Source organism: Gossypium hirsutum, chromosome D05 (genome assembly GCF_007990345.1).
Source record: "Gossypium hirsutum isolate 1008001.06 chromosome D05, Gossypium_hirsutum_v2.1, whole genome shotgun sequence".
Lineage (NCBI taxonomy): Eukaryota > Viridiplantae > Streptophyta > Magnoliopsida > Malvales > Malvaceae > Gossypium > Gossypium hirsutum.
Window position 1 is genome coordinate 19,078,855 of NC_053441.1, and position 26,199 is coordinate 19,105,053.

Consider the following 26,199-nt stretch of genomic DNA (forward strand, 5'->3'; position numbering starts at 1 on the left):
TGAAACTTCTGGTTGATTCTCATAGTCATGTCAGCTGTTTAACGAATTCATTAACCTCTCGGAGTCTGTGATCAAACAAAGGATAGAATCAAGGAAATAAGAAACAAAAAACATGGCTGGTTTTGTGCAAAGGGTTGGTCAGAGTCTAGTTAGAGCTCATCGTCCACCTCAAGTTTCATGGAAAAGATGCTGCTCTTCGGATGCTTTGATGGAACTGGAGACAAAGCCTGGTGAGGTTGGCATGGTCTCCGGAATCCCCGAACAACAACTTAAACGAAGGGTACAGCTCTTTTTGGTTTTAAACTTTTAATTTTTGAATGCGGAATGCGTGCATCTTACTGCGTAATTTAGGATTCCCTGCCTCGGTTTTTTAAAGTATGTTGTTTGCCTTTTAAGGTTATAATTTACTCGCCTGCTCGAACTGCATCACAGCAGGGCTCGGGGAAAGTTGGGAAATGGAAGATCAATTTTCTCTCAACACACAAGTAAGTCATGTTTCCCTTTTTCATATGGTTATTGAGAATCAAAGTCTTGAAAATATTAGCAAATTATCTCAACACTCAATTACCATCTGCATTTTTGTTTCCTTTGTTACATGTTGCTATGGTTGATTTAATTGGATTTTTTGCCACTTGTAAATTATTATCATGAAAATTCTTCTTTCATTTCGTGAAGAAGGTAATAAAGGGTCAGCCTTTAAAAGGTGTATAACATGAATCATATTTGAAATTCAGCTGGAGCAATAGAAACATTGGCGTTATTTCATTTCCTTCATTGACATTTTTGTTTAGGTGGGATAATCCGTTAATGGGTTGGACATCAACAGGAGATCCGTATGCCAATGTTGGTGAGGCTGGACTTGAATTTGACAGTGAAGAAGCTGCAAAAGCATTTGCTGAGAAATATGGCTGGGAATACCAGGTATGCATATGTGCCTTAGCGGGTGCTTTTATTGTGCTGTGCAGTGCAGACATCACTGATGAAATCTAAGAATATTAGGGTCATGTTCCATCTTAGTCTTCCCCACAGTTCACGCATCACCAAACAACTTTAACATTTACGCTGCTTATAACAATTGGTGATCTCGAAGTTTTAACCACATGCAATGTATAATTTGATTGAATCATGCATTATATCGGAGAGCAGTTAGTTCATGCCAGCAATTCCAGAGCATGGAAATGAAGTGCCTTTAAAAGGGATTAACTGAGAGGAGGAAGATTCGTAAAAGGCTAACTCCATAACCATTTTCCTGAAATTGCTCTAGAGAACTAATTCTAAACTTAGAATGTTGTAATTATGAAGATAATGTATAGTGGTGTCAATTCCCTGATTCAGTTTCAAATGTTTACTATGACCAAATCCTAAAGTAATAATATTTCTCCAAAACAGGCAAGTCTATCATACTTGGAACTGTAGTGATTTTAAATGCTCTTAATTAAGTTCTGATTGCATTCTTTTTCTGCAGGTCAAGAAGCGACATACACCTCTTCTAAAGGTTTTACTCTCTACTTTCCTTCACAAGTTATTTGACGTTGAAACCTATATATTTCGTTTGAGTATGGTTGACTGAAGACTCTTTTGTTCCTTTCATATTTCAAGGAATTATTAGTAATTGCTTTTTCCTATATAATTCCAGCCCAAGTCATATGCAGACAATTTCAAATGGAAGGGGCCACCTAATGCTGAAGAGTGAAAGATGTTATTTTAACACTTCGATTTATCTGAGTATATAATTTCCAGAGTTCATGTTACAACATCATTATTGTACTTCGCTTCTGGCTTATATATTACGTAGAAAATAGCAAATGAGAGAAGCTTTTGTTTACACGTATTTACAACGACACTTGTAAGGTTTTTGTGTTTAATATCTATACAACTATAAATAAAAAGCAAGGTACCAATCATCTTTTTGGTTCTTTTATATTATAAAATAATAGTTAAATTCCAGTTTTTAATTTTATATCATTTTGAAATTTGTAATTAGTTAATATGAATAGTTAATCTTTTAATTTCCTCAATTTCTTTATAAAAATATCATTCCAACCAAATTAATGTCATGATGAGTTTGTGTAGGTGTTTTTTTAAATCATAATCAGTATTTTTAATATCAAATAACTATTAAGTAAATATATATATTTTATAATTTTAAAATGTCAGACTAATAAATTTAATAAAAATAATTTTAACATAAAAAAATTAATTTTTTAAAAATAAAAATAAATTACTAAATTTCAAATCAACAAAACATTTCTTATACTATATTATATAAATTAATTGCCGAATTAAGTTGTATGCCAAGATAATCAGCTTCATTCATATATTTTGGTGATTGTTAAAATAAGCTACAAACAAAGTTGAAACAATGGAGTAAATGTTGGAATATTTTCAAATATTTATAGTATCCCAATAACTATAAATGAATGGGTGTAATTAATCAAAAGATAAAACTTTTGGTCATTGGTCAAAAGATAAAACTTTTGGTATATCATTTGATTTTTTAAAAAAGAATTATAACTATTCAAAAAATATTATTTGAATAGTTACAAAATTAAATGAATAATTATTATTATTTATTTATTCATAAAGACACCTATTGAAAGATGTCTCTATGAAGAGACATGAAAATTCCTATAAATAGGAATGGGATTTCATTTGGAAATCATATCAACAAATTCTAATATTATTTCTTCTCTTCCTTCATTTTCTAATATTATTAGATTATTCTATAAAGTATTGCTGCAGAAATCCTTTGTAGAAATTGAGTTTTTGTTATACATTACTCAGTGCATAGTGGACTATTCTCGTCAGTGCAAAACGCAAATAGTCATTGGCTTCATTGTATCCTCGAGGTTAATTTGCTTGGAACTCGTTTGCACACTGAAGATAAGTGGGGGCGAATATAACCTTAAAGATAGTGGCTTGATACACGCCTCGGAGCCTGTCCTATTTCTTCTTTTTCTTTTCGAGTTCCGATCGTGTGTTCGAGTTTTTTCCTTACCGGAGTTTTATACTAACAATTTTAAGGTTATATTTCATGATGACTACCACAACACATGAAAGTGGAACACTAAGGGAGTTGGCTTCCAACTTTGTTAAACTTGATCGTTTTGATGGTGGCAATTTTCGACGATGGCAGAAAAAGATGCACTTTTTGTTATCAACTTTGAAGATTGCTTATGTTTTGGATACTCCAAGACCTGAAGAGAATGAAAATGAATCTGTTGCTGCAACCCGAGAAAGACAAAAATGGGACAATGCTAATTACATGTGCATGGGCCACATATTGAATGGTTTATCTGATGGTTTGTTCGACACCTACCAAAACGACGTCACCGCTAAAGAATTATGGGACAAATTAGAGGCAAGATACATGACCGAATATGTTACAAGTAAGAAATTTCTTGTCAGTCGTTTCAATAATTATCAAATGGTTGATGGTCGTTCTGTTATAGAACAATTTCGTGATATTGAAAAGATGCTGAATCAATTTAAGCAATATGATATGAAAATGGATGAAATGATTGTGGTATCCTCCATAATAGACAAACTTCCTCCATCTTGGAAAGACTTTAAAAGAAGTCTAAAACATAAGAAAGAGGAAATATCTCTTGAGGCTTTGGCAAATCATCTTCGTATTGAAGAAGAGTATCGAAAACAAGATCAGAACCTAAATTCTGAAAATGCCAAAGTACATGTTACGGAGGAAGTACAGACTACTAAACCATTCAAGAGAAAGTTCAATCAGACTGATAGAGCACCTAAGTTCAAAAAGAAACAAAAGGGCTCATGCTATCATTGTGGAAAGCTGGGACATTTCAAGAATGAATGTCGATTTTTAAAGAAGAAATCATCTTCTAAGGCTGATAATAACGAAAAGTTCGTTGCAATGATATCTGAAATTAATATGGCACAAGATGATAATACATGGTGGATTGATACCGGAGCAACCAAACATGTGTGCAAAGACAAAAGCATGTTCACAAAGTTCACACAATGTGAAAATGACAATGTCTTGTACATGGGAAATTCTTCCACCGCAACAATTAAAGGCAAAGGGTCTGTTGAACTACAATTCACTTCTGGAAATGTTTTAACCTTAAATGATGTATATTATGTACCAGAAGTTAGGAAAAATTTAGTGTCTGGAAGTCTGTTGAATAAGTTTGGTTTCAAACTTGTTTTTGAGGCAGATAAGTTTATTTTGTCTAAGGGAGGAATTTTTGTGGGAAAAGGGTATATGTATGAAAGCATGTTCAAACTTAATATTATTAATAAGAATAAAAATACTATTTCTGCTTATATGGTTGAATCATTTTGTTTGTGGCATTATAGATTAGGTCATTTGAATTATAGAAAATTGACTGACATGTATAAATTAGTTTTAATTCCTGTTTTTAATAATAATATTGAAAAATGCAATACCTGTATGTTGACTAAAATTACAAGAAATCCTTTCCCAAAGGTTAAAAGGAAAACAAAATTGCTTGATATGATACATAGTGATTTATGTGACTTGCATAATACTCCTACATTAGGTGGAAAGAAATATTTTGTTACTTTTATTGATGATTGTTCTAGATATTGTTATGTATATTTATTGCATTCAAAAGATGAAGCGCTTGATAAATTTAAAGTTTATAAATCTGAAGTTGAACTTCAGTGTGAATCATTTATCAAGTGCTTAAGATCGGATAGAGGTGGAAAATACTATAATCCAAGTTATTTTGAACTCACTGGAATTGTCCATCAAGTTTCAGCCCCTTACACACCACAACAAAATGGTGTAGCTGAAAGGAAAAATAGAGTCTTGATTGAAATGGTAAATTCAATGTTATCATATTCAGGTCTTGGACAGGGTTTTTGGGGAGAAGCTGTTCTAACAGCTTGTCATATATTGAATAGAGTTCCTAATAAGGAAACTAAAATAACCCCCTATGAACAATGGAAGAAAAGGAAACCAAACTTTAATTATTTAAAGGTTTGGGGTCGTAGAGCTATTGTAAAAGTTCCAACACCTAAACGTAAAAAGTTAGGTGAAAGAGGAATTGAATGCATATTTATAGGTTATGCACATAATAGCAAGGCATATAGGTTCATAGTAATTGAACCAAATGATTCAATTTCAATTAATACGGTTACTGAATCAAGAGATGCTATTTTTGATGAAAATAGATTTAATTCTATATCAAGACAATTACAACCACAACAATTGATTCATTCTTCAAATGAGAATGAGATTCCATTGAAACAAATTGATAATAATGATGAATCTTGTCAAGAATTAAGAAGAAGTAAGAGGATTAAAAAGGTCAAAGATTTTGGACCAGATTTCATTATGTTTCTTGTAGAAGGAAAAGGTGAAAGTATATGCAATAAGATACCTTATTGTTATAATACCGAATCTGATCCTATTACATTTGAAGAAGCAGTGAAATCTCAAGACTCTGTTTTTTGGAAAGAAGCAATAAATGATGAAATGGATTCAATAATGGGAAATCAAACTTGGATCTTAGTTGATCTTCCACCAGGTTCCAAACCAATAGGTTGTAAATGGATCTTCAAAAAGAAAATGAAGGTCGATGGAACCATTGATAAATTTAAAGCAAGGTTGGTAGCAAAAGGTTTTACACAAAGACAAGGTATTGATTACTTTGATACCTATGCTCCAGTAGCAAGAATTGCTACAATTAGACTATTAATATCACTTACCTCTATATATAATTTGGTTGTTCACCAAATGGATGTTAAAACTGCATTTTTAAATGGTGAATTGGAAGAGGAAGTGTACATGGAGCAACCGGAAGGATTTGTTGTTCCAGGACAAGAGCATAAGGTATGTAAGCTTGTTAAATCTTTATATGGGCTTAAACAAGCACCAAAACAATGGCACCAAAAGTTTGACAAGGTTATTTTAGCTAATGGCTATAAAATAAATGAATCCGATAAGTACATATATAGTAAATTTGATAATGGAAAGGGTGTTATAATTTGCTTATATGTAGATGACATGCTCATTTTGGCACGGATTTGGAACAAATAGAAAACACAAAGAAATTCTTGTCAAACAACTTTGCTATGAAGGATATGGGTGTAGCAGATGTTATTATTGGGATTAAAATAACCCGAGATGAAAGCACTATAGCTTTATCACAATCACATTACATTGAAAATGTGCTTAAAAAGTTTGATCTTTTCAACTGTATACCAGCATCTACACCCATGGATCCTCAATTAAAATTAGTATCTAATGCTGGTAGGAAAATTGATCAATTGAAATATGCAAGTCTAATTGGTTGTCTTATGTACATAATGACTTGTACAAGACCAGATATTGCATATGCTATTGGAAAATTGAGTAGATACACAAGTAATCCAAGTAGTTTGCATTGGCAAGCTTTAAATAGAGTACTTAGGTACTTAAAGAAAACTATTAACTATGGATTGTGTTATAATGGATATCCTCCAGTTTTAGAAGGGTATTCGGATGCTAGTTGGATTACAAGTTTGGAAGATCATGCATCTACTAGTAGGTGGATCTTCATTCTTGGTGGAGGAGTCATTTCTTGGGGTTCCAAGAAACAAACATGTATTACTGATTCCACCATGGCAGCAGAATTTATTGCATTAGCCGCTGCATCTAAAGAAGCAGAATGGTTAAGAAAATTGCTTTATGATGTACCTTTATGGCTTAAGCCAATTTCACCTATTTCTATCCGTTGTGATATTGAGGCTACTCTAGCAAAGGCATATAGCCAAGTATATAATGGAAAGTCTAGACACATTGGATTAAGACATAGTTATGTCCGACAATAAATCTCTGATGGAGTGATCACTATTAATTATGTGAGGTCAAGTGAAAATTTGGCAGATCCTTTGACAAAAAGTCTTGCTAGAGATGCAGTAAAAAGGACCTCAAAAGGGATGGGACTCAAGCCTATTAATTAGAGTCACCCATGATGGAAACTCGACTCAACGCTTGGTATAACGTCAAGTCTTGAGTTCAATGAGACAAAGTACATCATTAGTATGTGACTGTTAGCACTATAAATAAATCCATCCTAAGATTAAAGTGCTAGGTACCCGTAATGATAAGGGAAGGATGAGTAATGTACTCTTAATGGACCCATAACATAAATATGTTAGAGTGTTATAATTACGAGAACACTTTTGATGGGATCTACCTATGTGAGTGGAAGTGTGGCCGCTTCTAGGAGCTTAAGGGCTTGGCTCTGACAGCACTCATGAAAAGAGGACATAGACACATGGCTATAATAGTGTCCCTAGATACTATGCATTGACTGATGTTGAAATCATTGTGTGAGATGTGTTCAGTTAATCAAAAGGAATAGTTGGTTCAAAGCTTAGTCTACCATACAATTTCGATTAACTTTAACATGTTTTCACTAAGTGAAGGTTCAATCGTAAGACACCTTTATTTATGCAAATTGATTTCCAAGAATATCAAAATCTAAATATTTTGAAAATGGGGGGAGATTGTTGGAATATTTTCAAATATTTATAGTATCCCAATAACTATAAATGAATGGGTGTAATTAATCAAAAGATAAAACTTTTGGTCATTGGTCAAAAGTTATATCATTTGATTTTTTAAAAAAGAATTATAACTATTCAAAAATATTATTTGAATAGTTACAAAATTAAATGAATAATTATTATTATTTATTTATTCATAAAGACACCTATTGAAAGATGTCTCTATGAAGAGACATGAAAATTCCTATAAATAGGAATGGGATTTCATTTGGAAATCATATCAACAAATTCTAATATTATTTCTTCTCTTCCTTCATTTTCTAATATTATTAGATTATTCTATAAAGTATTGCTGCAGAAATCCTTTGTAGAAATTGAGTTTTTGTTATACATTACTCAGTGCATAGTGGACTATTCTCGTCAGTGCAAAACGCAAATAGTCATTGGCTTCATTGTATCCTCGAGGTTAATTTGCTTGGAACTCGTTTGCACACTGAAGATAAGTGGGGGCGAATATAACCTTAAAGATAGTGGCTTGATACACGCCTTGGAACCTGTCCTATTTCTTCTTTTTCTTTTCGAGTTCCGATCGTGTATTCGAGTTTTTTCCTTACCGGAGTTTTGTACTAACAGTAAAAACTTGGCATATATAGACGCACAAAAGATACCGACAAAAATTACTACTATACATTGAGAACACTAGTTAGCTAGCTAAGGTGCATTTTTGCAGTAAAACAGCTGTATACCATTCAAATTGCAAAGACTGGAGTGCCTAAAATGTGATTCTTCCTTCTTCTTGTTGATATGGTTGGAACCTCCATGTGAAGAGATAGTCCTTTGACCGACATGATAATTTGATGACCTCACAGAACGCTTTGACTGATCTCTTCTTCCCTTCACTTCCCCACTCAATCCTCACCCAACATGAAAAACCCTTTGATTTAACTGTCAACCTCGAATCAGATTCTGATAAATGGAGTACTACTTCCCCACAGATTCTCTTGCATGAGTTGCCTAGGGCTCTTCCTTCACCTGTCACCACAGAGTCCAACCATGGACATTCTGGTTGACCCACCATCTCTTTGTAAGCAGAATTTGCCAATCTAACTTTGTTGTTTGAGTCGGAAATCACTGCCGGTAAGGCATCGGACTCAACCAATTCTTCAACCTCCTCTCGTTTCTTCAGGACTTGCATTTGTGGGGTTAGGATTGGATTCTCTTTGATGCACCCAACATAGATAATGGAGCCCACTGGTCGAATCGGTTGAGGTACTACAACGTTGCTCGCTGGAGGACCTTGGAGCTGCTTCAATAGATCTTTCTCTTCAGGAATTTCAACAATTGTGTTCAAATCTATTAACTTTTCTCCTCCACAAGGTTCCATGCAATTCAATTCAAGTATTGTCGCATAGTTGGCAACGACAGGTACTGAGGGAGGGCATGGAAGGAGGGGAAGCTGCATCAAACTTGCTGGTGGTGTCGAAGAACTATCCAAGCTTCCACCAAAGTTAGGAATAGAAAGGTGAGGAATACCGTGTGAAAACCTTGCAAAGAGAGGTTTTTTGCGGGGGATGTTATGAGACTCGGTGAAGAGAGCGCTAGGACTTGAGTCCTTGCTCTCTTGAGTGGTGTTGTTGATGATAAAGCGACTCTACCTCTCTTTCTAGCCCTAGTAGGCCTAGCCTGCAGATGACACCACAGACTCCTGAGATAAGGAGATTGCATCATCTTTTGAGACATACCTGAGCTCTCATTCATGGAGTTTGCTGGTACATCAGGTTTCGGAGCTATAGGCCTATACCTTAACATGATTTCAGCTGTTGTAGCTGTGGTGGAGTAAGGACCCAACGTCTTAATCATGGTGCCTTCTTCCTTTCAGATTTCACACGCAAAATTCAACCAATTGTTGAAGCAAAAGATCTTAGGCAAAGAGTATATATAGTCAACAGACAGGAGGAAGAAGGGGGGATTTATAAATTATGAAACTGAAGATTGATAGCCTTTCGTGAATAGGTTGTTTTAGAAAGCAGAAATCAACTAATGAGTGCAAGGCAACATGAAACAATGAGGCAGGATACACTGACATTTGGATATTGAATGATCGGTACGTGTTTTAGGTACTTGAAAGAAGATATAGACATGTGGGATTTGCAATAACAAGTGGATCCATGCATGCTAACACATAATCATGCTTTCATCTGAAAACTCTACATCTACTACATACAAACAAAGCAATAGGAAAGCAAAATTTATTATTTAGTATTTTTTTAAACAAGCGAAGCGAGGCATATAATTCGATCCCGCACTCGAACTTACACCAATAGAAAACACCCTCTGGTTACAACGCGTGTGGCTTTGGCGGCCATGCGTGGCTACACCTATCAGGATTGCTTGGGTGTTGTATTTATGTCCTCAGCACTTCCACTTTTAGCTTTGGAGGTTCCATCAGTCGGTTAAGTTTGGCGGTCGTCCATGTGTTAGTTGGTCGTCTCCTATTGCATGCAACGAATGAGTATGAATCTGATTTAGAGGGGCGAAGGCCCCTTGGGAAGTTAAACTTTCACCAAAGAGTCCAGACTCCAGATGGCTTATTGTTCAAAGAGTTTTCACAAACGTGGTCTTTGCCTTGTAAAGATATCTTGCACCCAATTCTTCAATAGACAGACGATCAGAAAAAAAACGAGGGTAGAACCATGGGGTGAATTCAGTAAATTGCCTAGAGGACCAAAAATAAATAAATAAATTTTAAAGTAAAATATAATTTTACTATTATTCTAACTTTTGATTTTCTAAAAACTAAGAGAATTATATAATCAATTTTTCATTTTGGGCCTAGACAACGTATATATGTACATACATATAAGCACAATCACGGGTCATCACATCAGCATATCAAAACCCAGTCTGGTGACAATGTGTTAAGGTGTCATTAGGCAATTCCTCGGCCTGGGCTGATCTATAGTCACTTTGTTTGTGAGCCTTGGAATAGTAACGCCGATTGAAAGCAGCAAGCAAGATTTTCAGTCCCCAAAACATGGTGAGTTGTACCCGCTTGCCCGCTTCATTTTTCACCACAACTTGCAACCTTCTTCCACTTGTGGAAATGGTTTATGCACTGATTCTGAGGGCTCACATCTCTGTTATTCTAGATCCTTGCACTCTGCTAATAATGTTAAGTGAAGTTTTCAAACACTCAACAGTAGCTAAATGTTTTCTTTTTTGCCTTCTTCTCAATTTCCTTTTTTTTTCTTTTTTTTGGAATTAATCAGTGCATGCATCACTAAATCCATAGGGGTATCCTGTATGATTAGTTATTAAATTATGGGTAAATTTTTGTTTTCATTACTTAATAAAAAAATTACAATTTGGTCACTAAAGTTTTCGAAATTATTTCTTTTTTTGCCACCAACTTTTAGTAACACTTTTTAGTTTATATAATAACAATTTTAATCATTAATTTTTACATTTTATCAATTTGGACTTGATTGTATTTAAAATGATAAAAAAAATTGAAACTTTTTTTAAGAATATTAAAAAAATTCTAAAAATTAAAATTTAAATAAAAATAGATAAAAATTTCAAATATAGATAAAGTTAGAGAAAATGAGGAAAAATGTTTTTAAACCCTCCAAATTTTCGTTGTATTATCTGTATAGAAATTTTCAAAATTCATTCTTTAAAAAGATAGAAAAAAATAAAAACATGAAGCAAAATTATTCTGTTTTTTACCTATTTTGTTTCTTTACATAGATTTTTTGTTATAAGAGCATAAAAAAATTCAAAATATAATTTGTTACAATTTGAGTTTTGAAAAATAATTTAAATGAATTGAAATTTTGAATTAAGTCTAAAAATTTTTATTTTTATTTTTTGACTAGAAAATGGCATCATAGTAAATTTCACAAGCCTCTGTGTAGAAGCCCAAATTTGCTGGCCTAATAAAAATAATAACCCAATCACAAATGGGCCCAAAAATTAAAAACCTAGCCCAAACAACATTAACATTTTCAGCAGAAATGAGTAAAAGAAACCCTAGGAGCCGCATGCCTCGGGTGGCCTCCTCGTCTGCCACCCCCAGCCACCAGGCACCTTCAGCGCACGCCTCTGACACTGCCGCCGTTGGCCCTCCACGCGTGTCAGACCACCTGCAGAGAGAAATGAAGGCAAAGAAATAAAGAGCAATCAATAATAATAATAAAAAAACAGTTTGTAATGGCCTATAAAAAACAAGAAGAGTCATTTTTAGAGCTTCTTGGATTTTCTTTGTAAAAAAACCCACATCAGAAATCAAAAGTTGAATAGAAATTTTAAAGGGTTAAATCCTTGTTATTTACTCTTCGTTTTTTCTTTTTTTCTTTTTATTTATTTGTTTGTTTTATTCTTTTTTTTCCTTTCTTTTGCAAATCTATTTTAAATAACTATAAAATCAAAAGCAAAAAAAATAAGGGGAAGAGAAACTCACCGGAGTTGGCCGTGACCGTGCCGCCGGGGGGTCTCTCCTTCATCGTCGGCCGTTGATCTTTGTGGCTGTGGCGGTGGCGCTCCAGGTGTTAAGAAACCCAAGAGTTGGGTGTTTGAAAGAAAGGGGTTTAAAAAAAAGGAGAGACTCTCTCAGTTTTCGTTCTAGCAAATCTGAAAAGTAAAAAAAAAGAAACATTTTGGGTTTTATTAACCATTAATGCGCCGTTTGGTGGGGGGATATTGTGCATGCTTTGCCCTAATGGGTAATTTATGCATTTAGTCCCTCCATCTTGCGTGGAGGTGCAATATAACTCTTTATTTCTTTTAGATTTGGGCTGCAAATATGGCGTCTGTTTCAATCTGGTCCTTGGACCATGCGCAGACTCTCACTGCGTTTTGGGATGGGGAATATCTCCCTAAAGGTCCCTTATGTCATCAGCGCATCTTATTTCAGTCCCCTTTGCGAACTGTTTATAATTTTGCAATTAAAGCCTCGATTTTTAATTCCATTTCAACCTCATCCTTGGTTTATTTAATTTATTTATTTGTAGAAAATGTTCTTTTATCGTTACTTATTTTAAGTTTTTATATTTATTATTTATTTGAAGTTGTTCTACATTAAATTTATTTATATGTATCTATATTATTTCTTATAAACTCATGTATGAACATCTTTCAAAAATTTTTTATGTACGTATACATATATTATTATTTATTTTAAAATTTCTCATATATAATACTTTTAAACTGTTTCGCATGTGGTTGTTTTTTTATTTTTATTTTTTATTATTTGTTCAAGATTCATTTATTATTAGTTTAAATTTGCTCTACATTTTATTTATTCTAATTTGCTCTATACCACTCATTTTGAAATTGTTATATATGTTATTTAATTTATTCATCCCTTTTTTGATTAATAATGATGTTTAAATAATGTGTGTTGAGTGATTATTTTCATTGTGTGTGCCATTGGTATAATTTTATTCATGTATCATTACTCTATGTTTATTATTGTATTGATTAGTTCACGTCCTTGTATTGTAAATTAAACTCCGACATAGTTATCCAATTTAGATTGTTTTATTTTATTCTAAGTGAGATAAATGCATACCTTCAAATAGATTACCCGCTATTATTCAAAATGAATTTTGCTAAATAAGACAATATTTTGCATTTTGGAAATTTGAGAAATTGTACCCTAACTTACTGGGTCTCGATTTTCTCATTAAACCCAAATAACAAAATATCCTTTTAAATTTCAAACACATAAAATTTCAAAAAATAAAGACAATATTCTATATTTAGAAAATTCGATAAATCGTGCCCTAACTTACTAAGCTTCGATTTTTCTTGTGTTGATTCTAAATAACCGAATATCCTTCTAAAATCGAAATGAATGAGGTTTAAATAAAAAAATAAAAGGCAAGCTTACTCTCAAAAATACGAGGTGTCGTGTCCTAACTTACTGAATATGACATCTTGTTAATTCGAGATAAGGAGGCATTTTTCATTTTGATTTATTCGAGTAAGTTTTTTAGATAACACAATATAAAGAAGGATCGTATTTCTAAATTCTTTTCGAGTTTTTTTAATTTTCGACATCAAGACATTAAGTAATCAACTAGGTACCAATTTTGGGCGTATCGAGGGTGCTAATCCTTCCTCGTGCGTAACCGACTCCCGAACCCGTTTTCTGAATTTCGTAAACCAAAATCGTTGTTTTAATAAAAATTAAATCGTTTATTAAAAGCAACTACTTTTCGAGGTGACCCGATCACACCTCATCAAAAAAGGATTGGTGGCGACTCCCATTTTCGTTTTTATTTTTTTTCAAAACCCAAGTCGACCCCGTTTTTTATCAAAAAAATGGTGTCAACACTCTGTAATATCCTTTCTAAATGTTCTTCAATAGCATTGAACTCAACTTGAAGGTATTATTAGTTTGGTTTTGAGAAACACTGATTGTCTAACCTTTTTTTCTTTATTCTATTTTTAATTTGTTAGTAGATTCTTTATTTCTCATACATATTAATTCTTCAACAACAGCATTTTCAAGATTTTATTTTCTAGAATTCTTATATAGAATTTTTTATTTTAAAATAATTTTGAGTTTTTTTTATATTTTTATATAGAATGAGATAGAAAATATAAAATTTAATAATTAAATTTATTATTATAGCAACTAAAAAAGTGACACATAGGGTGACAAAAAAAACAATTTTAAAAGCGTTAGTAATCAATTTGTAATTTTTTTAGGAAAGTGACCAAAAAAATTTTACCCATAATTTAATAACTAATGATAAAGTTTACCCTTTAATCTATTATTTTACTATAATGTTATTATTTTAATTACATGATTTGCATTATTACGATTACAATGATTTTTATTATTTTTGTCTCTAGTTCATTCAATCGAATGGCAGATGTTGTCATTTGATTTTGGAAGAGTTATTTAAAAGATTAAATATATATATTTTTTCAGAAAAAAAAAAGGTAAGTTACAAAAATGTCATTTAATTATGTCATAGATTTTATTTTGATGATCCATTTAAAACGATAAATTTTGTAATTATTGAGAGATAAATATGTTGAAGTCTTTATATTTATGATCAAATGATAGAGAATATGCAAATATTAGAGGTCTAATTTTATTATTAAACCAATAAAAATAATTTCAAAAAGTTTAGTGATTAAATCGAAAAAATACATAGGTGGATGATAAAATAGATTGAAAGACATAACTGAGTGACCATTTTTATAATTTACCCAATCATAAACCAACCCATCAAGAACTTAAAGCTGTGAAGTTAGGGATGAAAATAAAATTAAAAAAAATCAAGCTACAAATAGGGATGATAAAAAAAATGATACTTGTTAATGCTCTTGTTCAATCAAGTCTTATAGAGAAAACAACATAATTAGTTTAAATCCACATGATATTTTTCTCAATAAAAAACTTTATTATAGAAAAGGAAAGGACAATATGGCAAACTATCAACTAAAAAAGCAATGGCAAGAGTACAAGATAAGTCACTACAGTAGTACAAAGCTAACTGATAGAAAACACCTATTAGCTTAGGTTTAATATAATATAGCAATGTATTTGTTAATAATGTGGTGTAATATAATTATTCCTCCTATAAATAAGGATACAAAAGATAACTTCTCGTACAAGTTCCCTCCCACCTGTAGCTATTGCTTGCACAAGAAATAGCCCCAAACTTATTGGAAAATTAAAACTTCCATTAACTTTTTCTTGATAGATGGTAATACCCTATTCTCGATTAAAAATATATTATTCATGCTTGGATGCTTTTTTTATAAAATAAAAATAAAAATACTTAAAACAGTCCTTTATTAAACAATTAAATCATATATTTACTCACCAAAGAAACAACAAGCTCCGCATAACCTATAATTTCTTTTTGTAATTTTAAATTTAAATTTATTATATAATATATATGTACTTTTATAAAATACATAGAAAGTTGAAGTGAGAAAAACATTCTCTGTGTTTTTTACAAGGTAAACTACTATTAAGGTCACTAAATTAATTATAAGTTTACGTTTTGGTCACTTAATTTTAAAAAATTATAAAATAGTTAGTGAACTATTCAAAAGTTTTCATTTAAGCCATTAGGCTATTAAAATCGTTGTTGTATGACTTTATCTGTTTTCACCACCTGCATCAATTGAAAGCTCTTCTTCCCTTCTCTTCTACAGTTCGATTTTTTCATGAAACAACTTTGAACGTCACAAATCTACGAACCAAAATTCAAATAACTTTCTTCTTTAATCTTCGACATTAACTGTCAAATCAACTTGGATATGAGGTATGTTTTTCTACTCATCGATAGATATTGATCCATCATACCGGTCGTCGAATCGTCATTTGGAGCTCGCTAGTCGGATTTTTTTAAAAAAAAACTGAATAGTCCAATGACTTAAATAAATCTGTTGAATAGTTCACTAACCATTTTGTAACTTTTTTAAAATTGAGTGGCTAAAACATAAATTTATTAATAATTTAGTAACTTTGGGTGTAATTTTTTTTAATTGGTGCAACAATGTCAATATTATCTAGGGATGATTATTGTGCGGCCAAAATAAAATAAAAACCTTTTGTGGAGGTAATTAGACATCCAAAAAAGCTGTTAGACTATTTAATTTATGGATTAGATTTTTTTGTATAATTCAACTTGAGATGAGTTTTTAGAAAAAGGAAAATACACAAATTGCATTAAGTTGAATCGGACTCACGAAAACATCTACTATTATAATAAGCCTTTTTGAAGAATTAGGTTGAGTTTGAACATAATTTCTGAAATTGAAGATATCTTCAGACAATCAGAAAAAAGCGAGGGTAGAACCATAGAACAAAGTATATATGTACATACATATAAGCACAATCAAGGTGATCACGTCAGCATATCAAAACCTACTGTGGTGAAAATGGATTATGGTGTCATTTAGGCAATGGGTCGTTCTGGGCTGATCTATAGCTACTTTGTTTGTGAGCTTTAGAATAGTATCAGTACCGACTGAAAGCAGTAAGATTTTCAATCCCCAAAACATGGCGAGTTGTACCCGCTTGCCCACTTCATTTTTCACCACAACTAGTAACCTCTTCCACTTGTGGAAATGGTTCATGCACTGATTCTGAGGGTTCACACATCTGCTATTCTAGATCTTTGTACTCTGCTATACTGTAGTAATGTAAGTGAAGTTTGCAAACACTTAATAGTGAGTAAATGTTTTTTCCGCCTTCTCAATTTCCTCGTTCTTTCTTTTTTTTAATTAATTTATGCATGCATTGCTCGACTATGCCTTTTAATCTATTATTCTACTATAAAGTTAATTATTTTAACTACATGATTTGTATTATTTCGATTAAGATGATTTTTATAATTTAAGTATGAGCACTAGTTGCTTCACTCAATATTCTTCTACTCCTGTTGATGATCCAAAACTTTTCTGATTCCTTTGACTCACTACCCATGGTCAAACAAACATTATTTGCGCTCATACGTGCATCGGACACAACAACCCCAACACATTTATAAAAATGCTTGCTCCTAGTCTAAGTTTTCTATTAGCTGAACAAGTCATGTGGAACCTAGATTTCTTATTTTAATTTAAAATTTAAAATTTATTTAAATTAATTCTTTTCGTCTAGGAGTTTTGATGATAGTTTTTCTATAAATAGGTGCTCATTCTAGGAATAAATCACAATTTACTTTCATCTTTTTTATAAACTCCTTTACTTGAACCATAACCTAAAATTCAAATGTCCTAACCATGATTAACCCAATAGATTCAAATGTCCTAACCAACAAACTTAAATAACATAGGGATCCAAGACAAAAAGGAGTTCTTACTCCAATGAGCTCCTCTCACCATTACAAGCTTCAATACAAGTTTGACCCTATTGATACCATAGAACTATTGGAAAACTCCTTGATCTTTCCTTTACAAGACCTAATATTTTGTTTGCTCTAAACAAAATTTCTTAGTTTATGCATGCTACATCATCCATACATTGACAAGCAATGAAACGCATTCTTCGACACTTGAAACAAACCTCCAGCTATAGTCTTTAATTCACTCATCATTTGGATCCAATTTTTATATGTACTTAGACGTTGACTAGGCAGGTGATCACATTGATCGTGATTCGACAATTGGTTTTATTCTTTATTTTAGTCAAAATCTAATAAGGTAGTTCTCAAATAAATAACCTACAATTGTTCGCTTCTCTATTGAAGCTAAATATCGAGCAATCACAATTGCTACCTTTGAAACTCTTTGGGTTATGAATTTGGTAAAAGAGCTCAAAGTTCCACTATCTTATCCTCCGAAAAGCTTTTGTGACAATTAAGGTGCAACACCTCACAACTAGCATCCAGTTTGCGTAGCAAAATGAAGCATTTTGAGGTGGATTTACATTTCGTTCATGATCATGTTCAAAGAAAAAAATTGGACTAGCTTGTAAAGTTCTAGAAAAAATTTAGACTTGAATTTTGAGCTTGATTTTTTAGAAAGTATAAGGTCCCTAATGAGAATATATGAAATCGAAATCGAATTTTTATCCAGAGCTAGGAATCGAAAGTTATGTTTATCTTGAACTCAAGGACTAAATTAAATAAAATGTAAAATATTTGAGAAATTGTAAAATGAATTTATATAGGTTCATGCATATCATAACATTGTATGAAGATGATTGATATTGATTTGTATATAAAATAATTGTATAGATCAAGATTTGGATCAAAGTGGAGCTAATAGAGAAAAAACAAAAATTATGGATTAGTCCCTAAAGTATGCAAACTGTTCATATTTTGAATAGGTAAGTTCATGTGGAACTTACTATCTTATTTTATGTTATGTGAAATTTTGTGTTTGATTTTATATATATATTTGGATATAATTAGAACACTAGTGAAATTGGCATGTATGGTTAGTAATGGACTAAATTGAAATGTCATGTGATTGCCGGTTATTATGTAATAGTACATGGTACAAATGCGAAGTTGGTTGATTACAGGGATTGTTAATGATATATATACGAAAATTATGCTCGTGTAAACTTAGTAAAATGTTAGGATATGATTTGACATGCCAATAGTTTTATAAGTGTGCTTAATCAGAGGTTTTACATGTTATAACAAGATCTAGCATTTGTTACAGATTCTCAGGTTATATGTAACATAGGTTTAGCCCATACGGGTAATCTGATTTAATTTCAGCTTATGTGAACAATCCTGATGTAATTTCAGCTTGTATGAGCAACTCAGTTTACCTGTGTATCTGAGTCTATTTTACTATAGTTCCATCGGGCAATATTAATTTTAATTAAAATGGAAAAGCTTGAAAATGTATTGATATGAAATGATATATCTTTATAATTTTTTATGTGACAATAAATTGCTTTGGTATTAAGTGATGTTATTCATGATATGCAAGTATATATATCTAACTTATTTCAATGTTAATGTTGACAAGTGACTGGTTAAGGCATTATGTGCCAAAGATAGCCAAATTGTATGCCAATGTGATTGTTAGTTGTTATTCTTATAAGTGATCAAGGTAAGTATAGTATTTCCATTTGAACTTACTAAGCATTCTTAATGCTTACTCTAGTTGTTTCTTTTTCTTGTAGATTGTAACTTTACGAAACTTGCCAAGTCGGATCAACGTGAAGCACTCACTATCAACGAGACGTTAGATATATGTTCATTTTGAGTCTAGATATTGTGGCATGTACATGAGGACCTTTGTTGTACAAATGGCCAATTTGGATTTAATGGTTATGTAGTAATGTGATAATGGTTGAACTTGTGTATTAAGTTTGGTATGTGATCTAATTGATGCAAGGTTTGGTCTTGTGTGATGCTAGTGTGTGTAATGATCTTAATTGGTATGTTTTGGCATGTTAAATATTGCAAGTAAAATAGTTGGAATAGCCAAATTGATAAATGGCTTGAGAAATGGCATATTTGAATGTTAAGTATGAGATGAAATTAAATGCATAATTTGTGTGATTTATGTTGGAGCCTTTTAAGTGCTAAGCTTCTAAGTTGTACAAATATGCCATGTTTGAGTTGGTAAATGATGTGTTTTGGAATTAGATAGTTGTAATGGATTTGAACATGTCTTATAGTTGAATGATTGAATTGTATAAAGTTGAATGGTTGGTTTAGATGATTACATTCTTGTATTGGTTTAGGTTGTCATGTTTAATAACATTATTCTTGAAAAATATTGAATAAAATCATATTGATATACTGGTTTGAAAGTAAGTGAATAGGTACCAAATGTGCATTTTGCCAAAAATAGGGACAACGTAGGGACCTTAAGCCTCAACGTCACGACATATGGTTAATAGTCTGACGTCAATATACCTGAAGTTGTAACATGATTCATTAAGTTGGTGATGTCGCGATGTGAAAACCATGAAGTCGCAATGTCGACTTGAAATTTTAAAAATTTTATCATTTGGTCCTAATTCACACTTTGATTTAATAAAAGAGCTTTTGTATGCTCGTGTAGGAACCGAAAATGATTAGGTAACATATTATATATGTGAATGATACTTTTTTATATGTTTGAATGATCAAATGGTGTATAACCGTATGTAGTTGCTCATTCAACAACGAATGTAGCATCTTGTAGCTCGGACCAAGCGATCAGGTCAGGCAAGGGGTTACATTTAGTGGTATCAAAGCTATGGTTTAATTGATTCTATGTCATACCCCAAATCTAGCTTATCCGAATTTAAGGCACATAGATGCGAAGTTGTCTATTTTGGCGCGCTCTAGTAGTTAGTTAGCCAAATTGTAAGCTTTTGGAGAATAAATGTTTTGGTGAATTGAGTATTCGCCCATGGATGTATATGATAAGTTATAAAAGTAACATATTTTAATCTCATTCTTAAAGCATTTTTGGATGATTAATTATGCAAATTAGTGAATTTGATGCTCTTAATCCTTTAAATTCATGTTTCTATACTTAGGAGAGCATTTGGGAGCGAAATGAGTGGAAAAACCAGCCAAAATCAGACAAATAGAGTTGTTTTCAAGAGCCACACGGCCTGGGCATTTCCACATGGGCTAGACACATGCCCGTGTGAGCCACATAGGCTGGACACACGCTCATGTGCCAACCCATATTGATTTCGCACCTTGCTTCCCAAATATGTGGAAAAACTCAATTTTTAGGCTTTCTGAGCATTCTAAATTCTATAAAAACCAATTAAAAGAAGACATAATGGAGGAATCAAAGAAGATCAAAGAAAACACTCGAAGAACACCATCAGAATCAACTCAGAAGCGGATGTCCATCAAGATTAAATATCAAAGATCTTCTTTTAATTTCTTTCAAAGTTTTATTGAGTTTCTTTATGTCTTGTGGTTATTCTTACTTTGAGATGTTTTCATTCAGGATTATGAACTAATTCCCTAGATACCTAAGGAGGATGAAACCTATGATGAATCCTTTTATTTAATGTCTATTTTTACGCGATAAATACTTAATTCTTGTTCTCAATTATGTATGTTTATTTCTTATTTTAATATTTCTGAAATATTAATTCATGTTTAATGTGTTTATTTTAGTGGAGGAAAAGTTTCTGTTTAAAAGTAGATCTAGCATAATTGAATGGAGTTGCATGCAATCCTAGAAATAGGGCGACATAAATCTACCAGATTGGAGTCAAATCTAATATGGGAATTCATAGATCGAGTTAATGCTACAATAGGGGTTTTAATTAGAAAGAGATTTCAATTAGTCAACCTAGAATCAGTTGTTCTTACTCTCAAAAGAGATATTAAAATAATTTAGGGATTTCTACAGATCAAGAGACAAGTGAATAAATCATTTAATTCAGATTCGTAATAATAGGTGAAGTCTAGGTGGATTCTTTCCTAGGTATTATCTATCTCATTAGTTAATATTCGATTATTTCCTTAATTTATTCTTTGTTGTGTTCTTAGTTAAATTAGTTTAGTAAATTTAGATTAAAACACATCACTCTAAATTATCGGCTAAATAATAGAAAAATGGTAATTATTAATATTTTTAATCCTCGTGGATACGATATTCTCTACTCACCATAGCTATACTATTGTTCGATAGGTGCGCTTACCTTTGTCGTATTTATAATTAGTTTAGTTACCATCAGTATACCAGGATATGGTTCTGATATTTGTAGTCCATCCTCCGATTAAAAAACTCCGCAAATGTGAGCCGAAAAAGTTTAAAGGCAAGAAAGATGATGACCTAGAAAAAAACCAAGTGTTGGTTAGAAAATACTCAGAGAGTCCTCAACGATCTGATGTGTTCCCAAGAGGATAGTGTGCGATATGTCATATCTCTGTTTAAAGGAAAAGTGTGCCAATGGTGGATGACTTTGACACCCATAATCCCGAGAGATCGGGTAAATTGAGAATTTTTCCAAGCTAGGTTTAAAAGGAAATACATCATTCTGTTGTATTTAGAGAAAAAGAAAAGAGAATTTATAGAGCTGAAACAAAACAGATATGACTGTAGCAGAATACGAACGGGAATTCGCCTGTGTAAGTACGTATACTCAGGACTCGTGTCTACTGAAGCAACTGTGTACCCGTTTTGAGTGGGGTCTGAACAAAGATATTCGTGTGCTGGTGGGAGCTCTGGAGTTGAAGGAGTTTGTTGTGTTATCTGAACGAGCTCAAAAAATGGAAAGAAGACATGCAGAATGAGAAAAAGCAAGCTAAAGCCAAAATTCGAGAATCCAACAAACGTAATATGGCCAGATCATTCCTGACACCTTCGACAAACGTAGTAAGACTTATATCATATTTTAACCTACATTATAATATAAAGGTAAAGGTTAAATTCTATTATTAGTCCATGTACTTTACGAAAGTTGTTAATTTAATCTATGTGCTTTAATTTAGCTATTTTTGTCCCTATACTTATTTTAAATTTTATAGTTTTAGACCTATCAAATGATAACTATTAAATTCATGAAGTTAAGTTCAGCTAATCCCAAAATATTATGTGCCAAACATATTATCATATGTGTAATGTTATGTTAGCTTATTATTTCCACATACTACACATTAAAAATTTAGTAAATGGATTAACGATTCTTATTTGCGTCGACATTGAAATTTCAAGATTTAAAAAGTAAATAGACTTAGAATGATCTAATTAGAAAATATGGGCTAAATCTACAATTGTATGCATAATACAAGACTAGTAATTTAATTTAACCAAACAAACTTAACTGCTATTGATTGAGTCAGAATTAAAATTGACCAATTTGAAAAGTACAAGACTAGAATTGAGCAAATTAAAGTATAGGACTAAATCTATAACTTTAAAAAGGTACAGGAATTAATAGCAGAATTTAACCTAAGATAAATCATGTCAGTTGGAAACCGACTAAGCTGTATGGGGAGCTTAAGCTTCTCTAATCTTTAGGGTATGGACGGTCGTCAGTCTGAGAATGACATTTACGTCTTATAATTTCTTTTTGGTCCACTCCAATGTTCTTTTTCTTTTCCTTTATTTATTTTTATTTATAGCTTTCATTATTGTGACCACCAAGAGTTTGAAGCGAGCTTGATGAGATTTCTTTTTCTTGTTTCAGTGACAGGGTCCACGAATAGAAACATCTTGGTTTTAATTCTGTAAATCTATATTTTTAAAACTTTTTATATGAAAATTTTATATTAGAATATATATATACTTTTGAAAACAAAAAAGATGTTAAGAAATGGCTTAAAATTGGTAGTGGATTGTTGTTGTTGGTAGTGGGTTGTTGGTGGTAGTGGATTAGTGGATGGTTGTTGGTGTCCATTTTCAACCACAAATCTTTGCCAAAGTTTTGGACAATTATGTCCTTGAACTCTCTTATAAATAGAGAGGTTCATTAGCCATATTCATCATCCCAAACCAAGAGAGAGCAAAGCTTGTTCTTTGAAAGCTAGGATTTTAGCTTTCGGGTTTTCTATAGGGGTTGAGAGTTGTGAGGTTCTCGGGTTGTGTCTTGAGTGTAAAACACTTGTAATCTTCATCTTGTTATAGTGAAATTTCTTTTCGCCTCTGCCCGTGGACGTAGGCATTAAAGCCGAACCACGTAAATCCTTGTGTTCACTTTATTTTTCGTTCCGGTCAATTTACTTGTAGTCATATCGGAGTTCACGAATCGATCCTTTCCGCAACAAATTGGTATCAGAGCGTAGTTGAAGGAGTGATAATATTTTCTGAATTGCCCTGTGACTGCAGCTTTGTCTGATCTTTCACATCAGGAAGAAAATATTATCATTCATTCAAAGGTTCCAAATTATGGCTACAAGTGTTTCATCGACTAAGTATGATGTCGAGAAATTTACCGGGAAAAATAGTTTCAGTTTATGGCGCATCAAGATGCGGGCAGTGCTGGTTCAACAAGGATTGCTAAAAGCATTGTCTGGTAAAGATAAATTACCAAGCACGCTTTCGGAAGAGCAAAAGGATGACATGCTAGAAAGAGCACATAGTGCTATTCTGCTATGTCTAGGAGATGAAGTGCTACGAGAAGTAGCGGATGAGAAAACCGCGTCCGGTTTGTGGCTCCGGTTAGAGAGCAAGTACATGACGAAGTCATTGACGAACCGGCTCTACCTCAAGCAAAGACTCTATGCCCTGAAGATGGAGGAAGGTACACCTGTTTCCCAGCACCTGGATAAATTCAATTCCATTATCATGGATTTGAATAATATCGATAACAAAATCGATGATGAGGACCAAGCAATAATTGTTTTGTGTTCTTTGCCTCCCTCGTATGAGAATTTTGTTGATACAATGATGTACGGTCGTGATGACCTGACTCTAGAGGAGGTGAAAAATGCCTTAAGTTCCAGTGAGTTGAGGAAGAAAATCACTGGTAAGGTGGTCGAAAACAATGAAGGCGAAGGCTTGGTTGCTCGAGGAAGATCCAAGGCAAAGGGTGGAAGTTCAAGTAAAAGCCATCCTAGATCGCAGTCCAAGAAGAGAATACAGTGCTACTACTGTAAGAAGTACGGGCACATGAAGGTAGATTGTCCGAAAAGGAAGGAGAAATCAGAATCACAGGAGCAACAAAATGATCGTGCGAATGTAGCTGATGCAGATTCTTCAAGTGATGCCGAGATCGTTCTTGCAGTATCCGACTCTTACGCTGGTGGGAGATGGATTCTTGATACGGGAGCTACATTTCATATAAGTACTTCGAAAGATGCATTCTCAACATACGAGAAGCATTCTGGTTCAGTACTAATGGGAAATGACCACGCATGTCAAGTCATGGGGATTGGCACAGTTCGTATAAAGATGTTTGACGGTATTGTTAGAACTCTAACTGATGTTCGGCACATTCCAGAAATGAAGAAAAATTTGATCTCTTTGAGTACGTTGGACAAGAAAGGCTTTCGGTACTCTGCTGAAGGTGGAGTTCTCAAGGTATTCTCGGGTGCTTTGACTGTGATACGTGGTAATTTGGAGCGGGGCCTTTACTTCCTCGATGGTTCCTCGGTTACAGGTGTTGCGGGAGTGTCATCATCAGATGATCTAGATTCTGACACCACGAAGTTATGGCATATGCGGCTCAGGCATATGAGCGAGAGAGGCTTATCGGTGCTAAGCAAACGAGGATTATTGTCTGGGCAGTGTACAGGAAAGTTGAATTTCTGTGAGCACTGCGTCTTCGGTAAGCAGACTCGGGTAAAGTTCAGCACTGGGATTCACAAGACAAAAGGCACAGTGGATTACTTCCATTCTGACCTTTGGGGGCCTTCTCCGACAATTTCTAAAGGTGGTTACAGATATCTGCTTACCTTTATCGATGATTACTCGAGAAAGGTTTGGGTGTATTTTCTGAAGAGCAAGTATGAGGTTCTCATCAACTTCAAGCAATTTAAAGCTTTGATCGAAAATCAAACAGGAAAGAAGATCAAGCGATTCCGGACGGATAATGGCTTGGAGTTTTGCTCAGGTGAATTCAATGAGTTCTGCAAAAATGAAGGAATAGTGAGACACCGCACTGTTCGTCGAACACCACAACAAAATGGAGTTGCAGAACGCATGAATAGAACTCTCTTGGAGCGAGCTCGTTGCATGCGATCAAATGCTGGGCTCGGTGAAGAATTTTGGGCTGAAGCTGTTAATACTGCTTGTTATTTGGTTAACAGATCTCCGTCAACAGCTATTGAGCTGAAGACTCCTGAGGAAGTATGGTCTGGTTCTCCTGCTGATTACTCTGGTTTAAGAGTGTTTGGCTGCCCTGCGTATGCTCATGTAAATGAGGGAAAACTCAAACCGAGGGCGAAGAAATGCATATTTCTTGGATACGGCCAAGGGGTGAAAGGATACAGGTTGTGGTGTCCTGATCCGGTTTCGTCCAAGTTCATCATCAGCAGAGATGTGACTTTTGATGAGTCATCCATGCTTCGATCCACCACAAATTCCCGGGAAAATGAGGAGTCAGATAGAATGGGAGATCACGGTGTTGAGAAGCAGGTGGAGTGTCAGGTGGACGCTCCAATTCCTACGGAAGGTACTTCAGTCCAGGATGATCAAGTTGAGGTGCAAGATTCCGATGAAGATGAGTCACCTCAAGAAAAACCATATAGCATTGCCACTGGAAGAACGAAGAGACAAATCAAACCAAATCCGCGTTACGCTAATCTGGTGTCTTTCGCGCTCAGTGTGGCGGAGTCCATTGGTATAGAACCTTCCAGT

At 33.4% G+C, this 26,199-nt stretch overlaps 1 protein-coding gene, 1 long non-coding RNA gene and 1 pseudogene across 2 annotated transcripts; 1 reads left to right on the forward strand and 2 right to left on the reverse strand.

The window, feature by feature from the left end:
- The first annotated feature begins 24 nt into the window (after positions 1-24).
- On the forward strand, positions 25-1,904 carry LOC107957906 (NADH dehydrogenase [ubiquinone] iron-sulfur protein 4, mitochondrial). The gene is made up of 5 exons (XM_016893529.2): positions 25-280; positions 397-485; positions 792-921; positions 1,466-1,495; positions 1,637-1,904. Exons 1-5 carry the CDS (start codon positions 113-115, stop codon positions 1,691-1,693), a joined length of 474 nt encoding a protein of 157 aa, XP_016749018.2. The 5' UTR covers positions 25-112; the 3' UTR covers positions 1,694-1,904.
- Positions 1,905-8,121: 6,217 nt separating this feature from the next.
- LOC107906156 (uncharacterized) lies at positions 8,122-9,780 on the reverse strand (annotated as a pseudogene).
- Positions 9,781-11,335: 1,555 nt separating this feature from the next.
- On the reverse strand, positions 11,336-12,347 carry LOC121217814 (uncharacterized). The gene is made up of 2 exons (XR_005914018.1): positions 11,957-12,347; positions 11,336-11,639 (listed from the first exon to the last, which is right to left on the reverse strand). It is a non-coding gene; the product is annotated as an uncharacterized lncRNA (long non-coding RNA).
- Positions 12,348-26,199: the final 13,852 nt, after the last annotated feature.